The sequence below is a fragment of the Sphaerodactylus townsendi genome, unplaced genomic scaffold (assembly GCF_021028975.2).
Source record: "Sphaerodactylus townsendi isolate TG3544 unplaced genomic scaffold, MPM_Stown_v2.3 scaffold_420, whole genome shotgun sequence".
Classification (NCBI taxonomy): Eukaryota; Metazoa; Chordata; class Lepidosauria; order Squamata; family Sphaerodactylidae; genus Sphaerodactylus; species Sphaerodactylus townsendi.
The window spans coordinates 1-11,580 of NW_025950606.1; the positions used below are offsets into that span (position 1 = coordinate 1).

General features: G+C 46.9%; 1 protein-coding gene across 1 annotated transcript; it reads left to right on the plus strand.

The window, feature by feature from the left end:
* Positions 1-647: 647 nt before the first annotated feature.
* On the plus strand, positions 648-11,287 carry LOC125425417 (methionine--tRNA ligase, cytoplasmic-like; the record flags this gene model as incomplete). The annotated part of the gene is made up of 6 exons (XM_048483024.1): positions 648-826; positions 4,476-4,610; positions 6,309-6,384; positions 8,173-8,345; positions 10,030-10,139; positions 11,154-11,287. Coding segments are annotated over 6 exons (794 nt in total), but the record flags the coding sequence as incomplete, so codon positions are not given.
* Positions 11,288-11,580: the final 293 nt, after the last annotated feature.

An 11,580-nucleotide genomic window follows, 5' to 3' on the forward strand; every position in this document is an offset into this window, starting at 1 on the left:
TCAGGAACTACAATTCCCATCAGCCCCTACCAGCATGGCCAATTGGCCATGCTGACAGAGGCTGATGGGAATTGTAGTTCCTGAACATCTGGAGAGCCGCAGGTTCCCTACCCTTGTTCTAGAAAAATCACACAGCAAATTAGGAGGCTTCTGGGTAGAAGCCCTACCTTGCCCCACCCACTTCCTCAAAACAGCTGGTAGACACAAGAAAAGGTGTTGATGGGCACAGGCACCCACAGGCCCCACATTGGAGACCCCTATAATAGATGGTATGAGTTTCCTTGAAATCAAAGGAAAGGCTTGGTTTATTAACTAGTTCTCAACTAGTTAATAAAATGTGACTCACATTGAAATTCCCAGAATAAAGGCTTATCATTTGTTGGGGAAAACACTATTATTTATTTTGTGTGTTTCCTCCTGTGCTTCATATTGTTTGTTTATTCCCATTATTGCAATGGGCTCAGATTGACAAGAACACAACATTGCGACGTAGCATCTGTGTGCTGTCTCCTTGTGTTCTGTGCTTGGCATCAAAGAGTGGGTGATTTGGGGTTAGCTTTAAAGTATGGAGTTTGCCCACTGCAGCATCCCTAAAGAGCTACTACAGCTCTAAGACACTTTAGTCCAGGGTTGCAATCTTCTGGAAGAACATCCCAGCCCTGAGGTGAGTTCAGAAGTGTATGCCTACTATGCCCTCGGGTGCTCAGTATCCTTCTCTGCTCCCAGGTACTTCTTCTTTCTGTCCGGAAAAGAGGAGAACGATTTTACTCAGGCACAGAGCAATTTCACCAATCAGTTGTTGGAGTGGGAAGCGACTGAGCTGCAGGTGGGTAAACTGGCATTAGGAGGCAGTAGCATGCATCTATCTGTTCTTGAAGGGCAAACAAGTGTGAGAAGGTGCTGCTGGTGGAAAGTGCCCCCAAGTCACGGCTTACTTATGATGAGGACTTCGTCGGGTTTTCTAGGCAAGAGACGATGGTTTGCCATTGCCTGCCTCTGCAAAGCAGAGCAGGTCTCCCTTCCAAGTACTAACCAAGGCTGACTCTGCTTACCTTCAGAGACCTGACAAGATTGGACTACCTGGGCCATCTAGATCCAGGCATGTGAGGAGGAGAAATGGCACCTTTACTACTGAGACCCAGTGTGGTGTAGTGGATAAGAGCAGGTGGATTCTAATCTGGAGAACCAGGTTTGATTCCCTGCTCCTCCACCTGAGTGGTGGAGGGTTCTCTGGTGAACCAGATGTGTTTCTACATTCCTGCTGGGTGCGCTTGGGCTAGTCACAGTTCTCTCAGAACTCTCTCAGCCCCACCTGCCTCTCAAGGTGTCTGTTGTGGGGAGAGGAAGGGAAAGGAGCTTGTCAGCCACCTTGAGTCTCCCGACAGGAGAGAAAGGTGGGGTATAAATCCCAACTCTTCTTCTTCTACTTACTAGTTGAATGGCACATGCACAGGTTCCCTTGGATGAGGCTATCTCTCCACTTACTGTCCTTACAAAATATCCCTCACTGTAAGTTATGGGGTGCATGAAAGGTGGGGCTGTATATTCCAGGGATCCTGGGGGCAGTGAATATGTGCAAGGTATCTATGTATCCTGCATGCAGTGATGATGCAACTCCTTGTCCCTGTGAGATGAACCCTTTGAGACTGAAGGACACAAAGCAGTTTTTTCTGCCTTTGTATCCTAGCAAACCAGTTGTGCTGCAATAACGTAACCGAGCTTACCTGGTTTTGGCACTCGCACAGGCACTCGCACAGTCAAAAGCTAAAAATAGTTCCATTAGAGAAAAATTAGAAAAAAGATATTAGAACACGGAACACGATTCAGTGGTGACAGGATAAATAGAAAAATAACAACGCTACCTTGCTGATTACTTACCGAAGTGCTAACACTGGATGGTTGGTACTTGAGGCATAAAGTTTCCAGAGCTTAATACAAGTGCCTTTCTAGCAGTGAGGAGGGGGGAGAGGAAAAGGGACAAGAGATTATCCTTTTTACTGGCTACCCTTATTGAGAAAGTGGGCCCCAACCTGCCAACCCTCCACAATCAACCTTAGGGCTATCTTCATGGAACCTTCCAGAGAATGAGCAAATTGCTCCCCTCCCAACTGAGATTCTCAACTGCAGCACATGATCCAGTGCAGTCTGATGGGGACATGTCCTTGAGAAAGCCTGTGATGAGAGAGTTCACTCTGCACCTGCAAGAGGCAGAGAACTAGTTCAGGCTGGAAAATCCCTTCAAGATGGATACTATCTTGACACCCGCCTGTACAGGTTTTCCCAGGATGGCTCTTTCCTCATGGATATGAATGACGGCCATTCTGTGGCACATTCACTTGAGGCTGCCACTGGGCTGGTGTCTAATCCTGCCTTCTCCACCTAACAATGTCCTATATCTTGGAAAAGACACACGATCTCTTAAGTATCCAAAGTCGATTAGCCTTTTTCTGAGGCAGGCCCTTCTGGACACACCACGCCCTTTTCGTCTGCCCAGCAAGAGCCAACATGATGTAGTGGTTAAGAGCAGATGGACTCTAATCTGGAAAACTAGGCTTGATTCCCCACTCCTCCACATGAGCAGCAGACTCTTATATGGTGATCTGCAATTGTTTCTCTGCTCCTCCATATGTAGCCTGCTGGGTGATCTTGGGCTAGTCACAGTTCCCTCAGAACTCTCTCAGCCCCTCCTACCTCACAAGGTGTCTGTTGTGGGGAGAGGAAGGGAAGAAGTTTGCAAGCTGCTTTGAGACTCCTTATGGTTGAGAAAAGTGGTGTATAAATCCAAACACTTTTTCTTCGTCTTTGTTAATTCTGACAAAGAGAACAGGCTCTTACATGACTGGCACGAGTCCCATCATAATAGTGACTGGTCTGTGTGCATTTTGGAGGTGAGCACAATTTCTCTTCATGGTCAGCAGGAGGGGGGAAAAGACATGCAGTTGAGGATGCCACTGGGATTGGGGACCACAGACTCACTCCCTGTCTTTGACAAACCCAGCATTTGCAGATTAAGCTTGCTTCTGTCTGAGCAGCCTTGCCTTCTTATCTGTATGCCCCCACCATCCATATTATAGGCCAGTGTTGGCAAACCTTTGGCACTCCAGATGTCATGGACTACAATCCCCATCAGCCCTTGGCCATGCTGGCAGGGGCTGATGGGAATTGTAGTCCATGACATCTGGAGTGCCAAAGGTTCGCCCCCACGGTTATAGGCTGTATTAGAGTTATGATTTTCAGCCCATAAGTCAGGACCCTTACATTGCAGAGGCCAACCTGTTGAGCCGCTCTGGGACTGCTGCTTTTGGTAAGGACCTGCTACTAGGACACATGCGTAGAGTGCAAGGGTGGCATGACCCCTGCTTCTCTTTGTGCACAGGCTGAGAGATGCAGGACAGTGAATTGAAGTCAATGAATGATGGACAGGATGTTCTTCTTGCTTGTTTCCCTCCCATAGTGCACCCCTTGGTGCTTGGCTAGTGCTTCCTGCCCTTGGTTCTGTTGATCTGCTGTCCACAGTCCTGGTTTTGATAGTTGAGGTCATAACTTTGGCTCACCTTTTTCCTGTCATGTGACTGTGATATCGCATATCACAATTTGTGGCCAAAGGAAAAATTGTTGACTACTGAAGAACTGGTTTTTATACCCCTCTTTTCTCTACCTTTAAGAAGTCTCAAAGTGGTTTACAATTGCCTTCCCTTCCCTGCCCACAACAGATACCTTGTGAGGTAGGTGGGGCTGTAGAAGTGCCGAGAGAACTGCGGCTTGTCTTGGTTACCTAGCAGACTTCTTGTGGGGGAGTGAGGAAAACAAACCTGGTTCACCAGATTAGGGTGTAGTGCTCTTAACCACTACACCACACTCTACTAGAGTTTGGTCGTGTTAGGAACTGGCTGTTTTTATGGGTAGATTTCCTGTGGCTTGCCCAAACGTACCATGCTTGTTCAGATTAAACTTGGATACCCATTTCTCATAACAGATTGCAACCTGAATTTGAACAAGGCTGATAGGCAGAGGCAAAGCCACCAGGAGGGAAGGGGGGGTGTTGCACCGGGCGCGTGCCTGGGGTGGGGGTGGGAAATCGCCCACACACACACAGCACCTCCCCTGCAGCACCCCCCCCCCATTTACCTTAGTGAAACAGTGCAGTCTGGAGAAGCGGCCTGTTCCCTTCAGGCTGAAAACAGCCTGGTGGAAACTACACTTCCCAGGAGACCTTGCGAGCCCCAAGGTCTCATGGGAAGTGTGGTTCCCACCAGGCCATTTCCAGCCTGAAACGATCAGGTCGCTTCTCCAGCCTGCACTGTTTCACTAAGGTAAGTGTGGGGTGATGGGGGGCAGGGCACCGGGGGGGGGGGGGCAGAAAACACAGAGTGCGCACCGGGCGCAGTATGGCCCAGCTACACCTTTGCTGATAGGCAAGCAGAGAAAAGAAGAGACAAAATAACAGACCCTTAATGCTGTGTTTTTCCTCTTAGCCTGCTGTAGCTGCTGCCTTGTATCATCATGTGGTGCAAGGAAAGAAAGGAGAAGAGATTTTGGAGATCATCTGGCAACTACTGACCTACATTGATCAAACCCTTACCAAAAAGAATACACCTTATCTCAATGGGGTAAGTCACATCCTCTTTGTTTCTGGCTAGGTAGGCAACAATGGTACATCCCATAGAGAGCTTTGTGGCATTACAAGATATATCTAAAAGCTTTGACTCTATGGCCTTAGCAATCTTTATTAAATTTTTCTTTAGCTAGCTTATCCAATCTAGGCTGGACTTCCTGCAATATCCAGTTTTGCGTGGCTCTCACCCAGGTTGGCTGAAGACGAATAACAAAGCCAGATGCCTTCTGTCTGTTTAAGTTGGTTTTGGGGAAAGTTGGCTTGGCCAGGATCACACATAAGAACAAAAAAGCTCTGCTGTGCCAGTCCAGTGGTCCATCTTGTCTAGTATCCTGCGTCACACTCTAGCGGGTCAACTATAGGGCATAGAGGTCAAGGCCTCCCCTGATGTTGCCTCCTGGCACTGGTATTTGTGCCTTCGTTGCAGCTGGAGTATTATGCAATGTTAATAGCCAGATGAGACTATTGTAAGATGCATTTATGTGGGGCTGTCTTTGAAGATGGCTCCGGAATCTGAACTGGTTCAAAACTGCTTATAGGAAATCAACTGCAGTGGCCACATGGCGCCAGTTTTGTATCAATTATGTTTGTTTCCAAGCCTGATTTGCAGAACTTCTTCAAAGTCCTATATGGCTTGGGGTCAAAGCACACACCCCACCTGGGATGCGCAGCAGGGGGTGCTTGGCAGCTGCCCCTAGATCATAAAGCTTCCTTCCACTGCTAGTCCATTTATTTTCCTTGCTGGCCTTCTAGATAAGTATGAAAACACGTGTTCCAGACTTTGGGAAATGCTTAAAGGCGTGCGTTACTCAGAGTTTTAATGATTGTATTTTAATCCATTATTGTTAGCTCTTTTGAATATTTATATATGTGGAAATATGGAATATAAATTCTCTCTAAAATCAAAGAAGGTGAAGGGGAGAGATAGCAATGCAGGATGCCAGCGCTCGCATTGATTAATTGAAATTCCACCCAGGCCCAACCTCACCCGCTGCGTGTGCCCACTTGTGAAACATGCACATCCTGGTATGGTAGCGTGACATTTCCACCTTCGCCTTCACCAAATTCTGCTCCTGAAGGACGGCCATTTGGGGGGGGGGGGGGGGGGTGGCAAAATTTGCCTTCCCTTGCCCTTTTTTCACGGTATCCAACCCATAATGTTACATTACATTTACATCAAGATGTCATTGAACAGAAATAGCTACTGTCACCAGCTTTCTCTTGGGTATTTTAGAAGAAGAAGAAGAGTTTGGATTTATATCCCCCCTTTCTCTCCTGCAGGAGACTCAAAGGGGCTGACAATCTCCTTGCCCTTCCCCCCTCACAACAAACACCCTGTGAGGTGGGTGGGGCTGAGAGAGCTCCGAGAAGCTGTGACTAGCCCAAGGTCACCCAGCTGGCATGTGTGGGAGCACACAGGCTAATCTGAATTCCCCAGATAAGCCTCCACAGCTCAGGCGGCCGAGCTGGGAATCAAACGCGGTTCCTCCAGATTAGATACATGAGCTCTTAACCTCCTACGCCACTGCTGCTCCTGATGTTTTAATGTTGGTTTTCAATTTTGCCCTGCTGCTGTTGCAAACAAACCCTTCCTTCCTTTTGGAAGTGCACTGCTGCAACAGTATGATACCTGTCCTGCCTGTCCCTTCTGTGTAGATAGGTGGAATCAGTTGCCTCTGATCTTTTAATCCAGGATGCTGAGTCGACCGTTGATATTGTCTTCTGGGGAGCCCTCTTTCCTCTGCTCAAGGATGGAGCTTTGCTGCCAGGTGAGATCCGCTGTCCAGGTCGTATGATGTCGTGTTATATGAAGTTTCAGCTGACACGTGATGATTACAGAACCACAGGGTTTTCGAGGCAAGAGATGAACAAAGATGATTTGCAATTGCCTTCCTCTGCGTATCAATCCTGGGCCTCCTTGGTAGTCTCCCATCCAGGTACTAACTAGGACCAAGCCTGCAAAACGTCCAAGCTCTGATGAGATTGTTCTAACTTGGCCCCTTTAAGATGAGAGACAGCAACATTGATCTGCTGATGGGCAGCTGCCTTAGCTAGATCCCAGCAGGCTTTGCTTGTGGTGCCTTTTGTGCCCACTCCTTGGGTTGAAAACCAACTCCTTGGGTTGGACCCTTCCGTTCAGCTAAGTGTGGAGCCTATTCCATCCAAACAAGACAGCCGGATTCCAATGCGTTACTCACAGTTCAGTCCCATGTTTATTGCACTGATTTTTAATACTGTAATCTTCCTGGGCCCAGACCTGGATGGCCCAGGTTTGCCTGATCTCTTCCAATCTCAGAAGCTAAGCAGGGTCAGCCCTCATTAGTATTTGGATGGGAGACCACCAGGAAAGTCCCTACACAGAAGCAAGCAACGAGAAACCACTTCTGTTAGTTACTTGCCTTGAAATCCCTCCTGGATTGTCCATAAGTTGGCTTCATTTTTGAAGGCACTTTGCACGTGTAATCTGCTCAGAGTCTCAATGAGAAAGCCATACCATAAATGAAGTAATAAAGAAGTCCCTCCTTAGTGTTCTCTCTTATGTTCAGTATAGGAAGTATCTGGATATCTGGAACTGTTACAGGGCAGTATCATGCCTTGAGGGACTCCTTTAGCATCTAGGTGTCTTCTGAGGATTGTTTTTTGCCTTTCTAGAGGGGATTCAGAAGCAAGTTCTAGGGTGCCTCAGTGGCTCATGTGGCTCGCTGGCTCGCTTAGTCAATCTTGGTGTTGGTTTACTTCAGGAATCTGTGCCTACTTATGCCATGGTACCTGCCAAGTGTTTTTTTTAAAAAATGGGTGGGGCCAAATGGGGCTTGCCCAGCAAGGCTTCTCATTGGCCAATGGAGATTTGATTGACTGTGCCGATTTTTAAAAATGGTGCTTTGGCAGCTGCTGCCTTCAAAGCACAAGGATCTTCAGTGTCTGACTGAAGATAAGCTGGTGCAACAATTTTGTAGTTGGTTCCACTTCTTGTAGCAGCCATTTTTTTTTATCTGCGCCCACTACACTCTGCCAGAATTTCAAAGCTGCCCATAGGGACACCTGCCTTACTTGAATGACAAGGGAGTTTGAGAACCTATGCAATGCAATACTAATGTTCTCACTGATAAGTTTCCAAGAATTTCCTGGAGCGCAGTTTGGAAACCATCCAGGGCGATCCTGTCCAATGCCTGCCCTATCCGGAATACTGGATAACTCTTCAACTGGTTCTGAGTCAGTGGCAGGGGATGCTAGCATGCCCTGATTGGGTGGATTAATTGGGTTTTGCTCATAAGGAGGCTACTAACCAAAAGGGTGGGGCTGAGGCCTGGTGGCAGAGTGTGTATCTTGCATGCAGAAGGTCCCAGATTTAGTCCCTGATGTATTCCATTAAAAGGATCAGGGGCTATGAAATGCCTCTTCCTGTGATCCTTGATGTCTGCTGCTAATCAGAGTGGGCAATACTGGAAAACCAAAGGTCTAACTAAGGCTGTTTTCCGAGGCTGAGCCGTCAAGCATCTGCACCGCGGTGAATTTTTTTCTTGGGGAATGAATTCTGGTCCCTTTGGATTTTGAAGATGACCTGAAATTCCTGAGGAACTGGTTCCAGAACATGAGCCTGAAGGAGCATTGCAGGAAGACTGTCGAAACTCTCTGGACTCGCAAAGGAGTACAGGAGCTGAAGGCCTACCTGCAGAAGCAGCCCACTCCCACCCTGGCCTTTGAGAAGCCTGCTAGCAATGAGCCAAAGGTATGTTTCTCCTTCCTCCGTGAGGCTGTGGCCTGGTCTAAAGTGAATGCTGGACTGTACCTCATCCGGTGCTTGTGGGCAATATAATGCTTCCCATTTAAAACAAAAGCCAGCCTGACCTGGATGGCCCAGGCTAGCCTGTTTTCATCAGATCTCAGATGCTAAGCAGGGTCAGCCCTGGTTAGTACTTGGATGGGAGACCACCAAGGAAGTCCCAGGTTGCTATGCAGAAGCAACCCCCTCTGAATGACCCTTTCCTTGAAAACTTGGTGGGCTTGCCATAAGTCACCCATGATTTTGTGGCACTTTTCCCCACCACGATCCAGTTTCCACTTTGTCTGGTACTTGTGTGAACGAGGCCTTTGTCCACATGAATTAGGATTGTGTTTCACGATTATTTGATTCGCCTTCATAGTAACACAGTTGGACCGCTAACCCTGGCAAAGGAATTGTATTGCTTGAACTTTGGGTACTTCAGCTGCCTTGAGTCTGAGGTGATAATGTGGGATATAAATGTTTTAATTAAATACATTTTAAGGGCAAGGAAGGGTTTCTGCATACTCCAGCAACTTCATAGTTGCAGAAAAACAGATATAAACATCAGGCCCCTTCCCCACACGCAGAATAATGCACATTCAATCCACTTTCACAATTGTTTGCAAGTGGATTTTGCTATTCCGCACAGTACAATCCGGCTTTTAAGTGCATTGAAAGTGGATTATTCTACATGTGTGGGAGGGGGCTCACTGAAGTAGACTTTAATAATAATGTGCAGACTTCAGTAATAATACTTCACATTTACATGGTGTTTACAGGTTTCAAAATATTTCATGTGTGTTATCACAGTAATAATGGCCTTGGGGTGCTGTGTGGTTTCCGGGCTGTATGGCCGTGTTCTCTGAAGATGCTAGCCACAGATCCAGGCAAAACGTCAGGAGAAAATGCTGCTAGAACACAGCCATACAGCCCGGAAACCACACAACACCCCAGTGATTCCGGCCGTAAAAGCCTTCGACAATACAATAATGGCCTTGTCAAGCAGGCCAGTATTACCTGCCCCACCTCTCATAGCAAATGGAAGACTTAGACTGAGAAGAGAGTTTCTGGAAGTTGCATAGTAACTTTGTGGCTGAGGTTTGATTCAGTAACTGAACTGCTGCTAATTCTCTTAGTCACTTAGAGGCAGCATGGTGTAGTGGTTAAGAGCAGGTGGATTCTGATCTGGAGAACTGGGTTTGATTTCTCACTCCTCCACCTGAGTTGCAATCTGGTGAACCAGATGTGTTTCCGCACTCCGACATTGCTGCTGGGTGACCTTGGGCTAGTCACAGTTCTTCGAAACTCTCAGCCCCACCTGTTGTGTCTGTTGTGGGGAGAGGAAGGGAAAGGAGCTTGTAAGCCACCATGAGTCTCCTTACAGGAAAGAAAGGTGGGATATAAATCCAAACTCTTCCACTTCTGGAATACCTAAAAGCCTTACACGAACTGTAAGGATCTTTGATTTGATACAGAATGTGGCATGCCCTGAAGAGAGCAGTATTAAATGCTCTGATAGACCATGCCATATCCTGTATCATCTCAAAGATCCTTACAGTTCGTGTAAGGCTTTTAGGTATCTGGTGCCTAACATCTGGAAGAACCTCTGCAATAGGTTTTAAGCATCTGTTTTTGACCATCTTTCTAGGAGGAGGAATCTCTTCAGCGCCTGTCTGAGGAGGAGATAGCAGCAGTCGCTGAAGTCTGGAGCAGGGGGCCGGCTGCCCTCCCCAAGCCCTGGAAGCCGCAGCAGCCTGTGTACGTACCTTGCAAATGCTTTAGTGGAAACCGTAAGGGGGCACTGAAAATGAAGAAGAACCGAGTTACATTTGGCATGTGGCTTTCCACCCATTTTTGTGACCTTTAGTTCCAAACAGTGCAGTGTGATTCCTGACTCTGTGTTCACTCAAATTACTAAAGCTCTCATGGTTCCTGAGGGAGTAATACACACTTCCCTTTAGCATAGGTTGGGGTGTCCAACTCTGCCGCTTCAGATGTTCATGAACTACAATTCCCATCAGCCCCTGCTGGCATGGCCAATTGGCTGATGGGAATTGTAGTCCATGAACATCTGAAGCACCAGGGTTGGACACCTCTGGCTGAAAGAGTCCTGAAAGAGTACTCTCTCCTGAAAGAGTCCACATTCTGTGTCAAAAAAACTTGTACTCTCAAAATAAACTTTGGAAATCTTGTGCATTTTTCAAAAAAATATAGACATATTTTGGGAATGTAATGCCCTCAGAATGTCTTCATGACTCCCCATGTAATTTTTTGTTTAATTTTACCTACAGTTGCTCAGATACAAGACGTTTGAAGTTTTTGGTGGGTTGAAGTTTTTGGTGGGTTGGGCAAAACCTGTAGTGTCAGGTGCATAAACTCTTTTATGTGGATGTTTTTGTGAAGATGCTTGAAAGTTTTTGCACAAAATCTGATAAGGAGACCTGATTATCGAAAATAAAAGCCTCTGGAGTATTAGGCTCTGTGTAATTCCTGAAAACAGCACATGTTGACTTGTCTAACCACATATTGTTGTGGGCTTAGGAGTAGGGGGGTCTGCAATTTTTAACAACTAAAGAGCATGACTGTTTTGGGATTCAGGGCAGGAGATTGAAAAAGAACTCATAGAAGAAAGTTTCCTTTCTATCTGCTTGGAGCACAGCCCTATTCCTCCCTATGCCAAAGCACAACTTGCCCTCTGTAGAAATCTGGGTTCACTCGTGAATGAAATGTTGTGAATGAAATGTGGGTTCATTCATATCTCTTCTCTCCCAGAGTGCCTGTGGAAGGCATGAAGAATATCATGATCACTAGTGCATTGCCTTACGTCAACAACGTACCCCACCTTGGAAACATCATTGGTTGTGTCCTCAGTGCTGATGCTTTTGCCAGGTAAAGTCTTAGCGCCTCTTTTTCCTGTTAACAGCATGCTGGATCAAGGGCATAATACACTATTTGTTTTGGATTTTGTCGTGCTTTCTTAGTTCTGCCCATGTCTGTCCTTGGCATGCTATATCCAGCAGCTGGGGCAGGAGGAGAACTGAGCTGGTAATAGGAAACCAGATTTATTCTGTCTCATTGAGTATTAAACATTGAGGATATTCTCACCCCTCCCGAGCTGGCCTTTTACTTGTGATTGCTGGAACAGGTGAGGTAGTGACTGATCCTGCCTTCGCAAGTAGATCGGAAGGGGGTGGGGAAT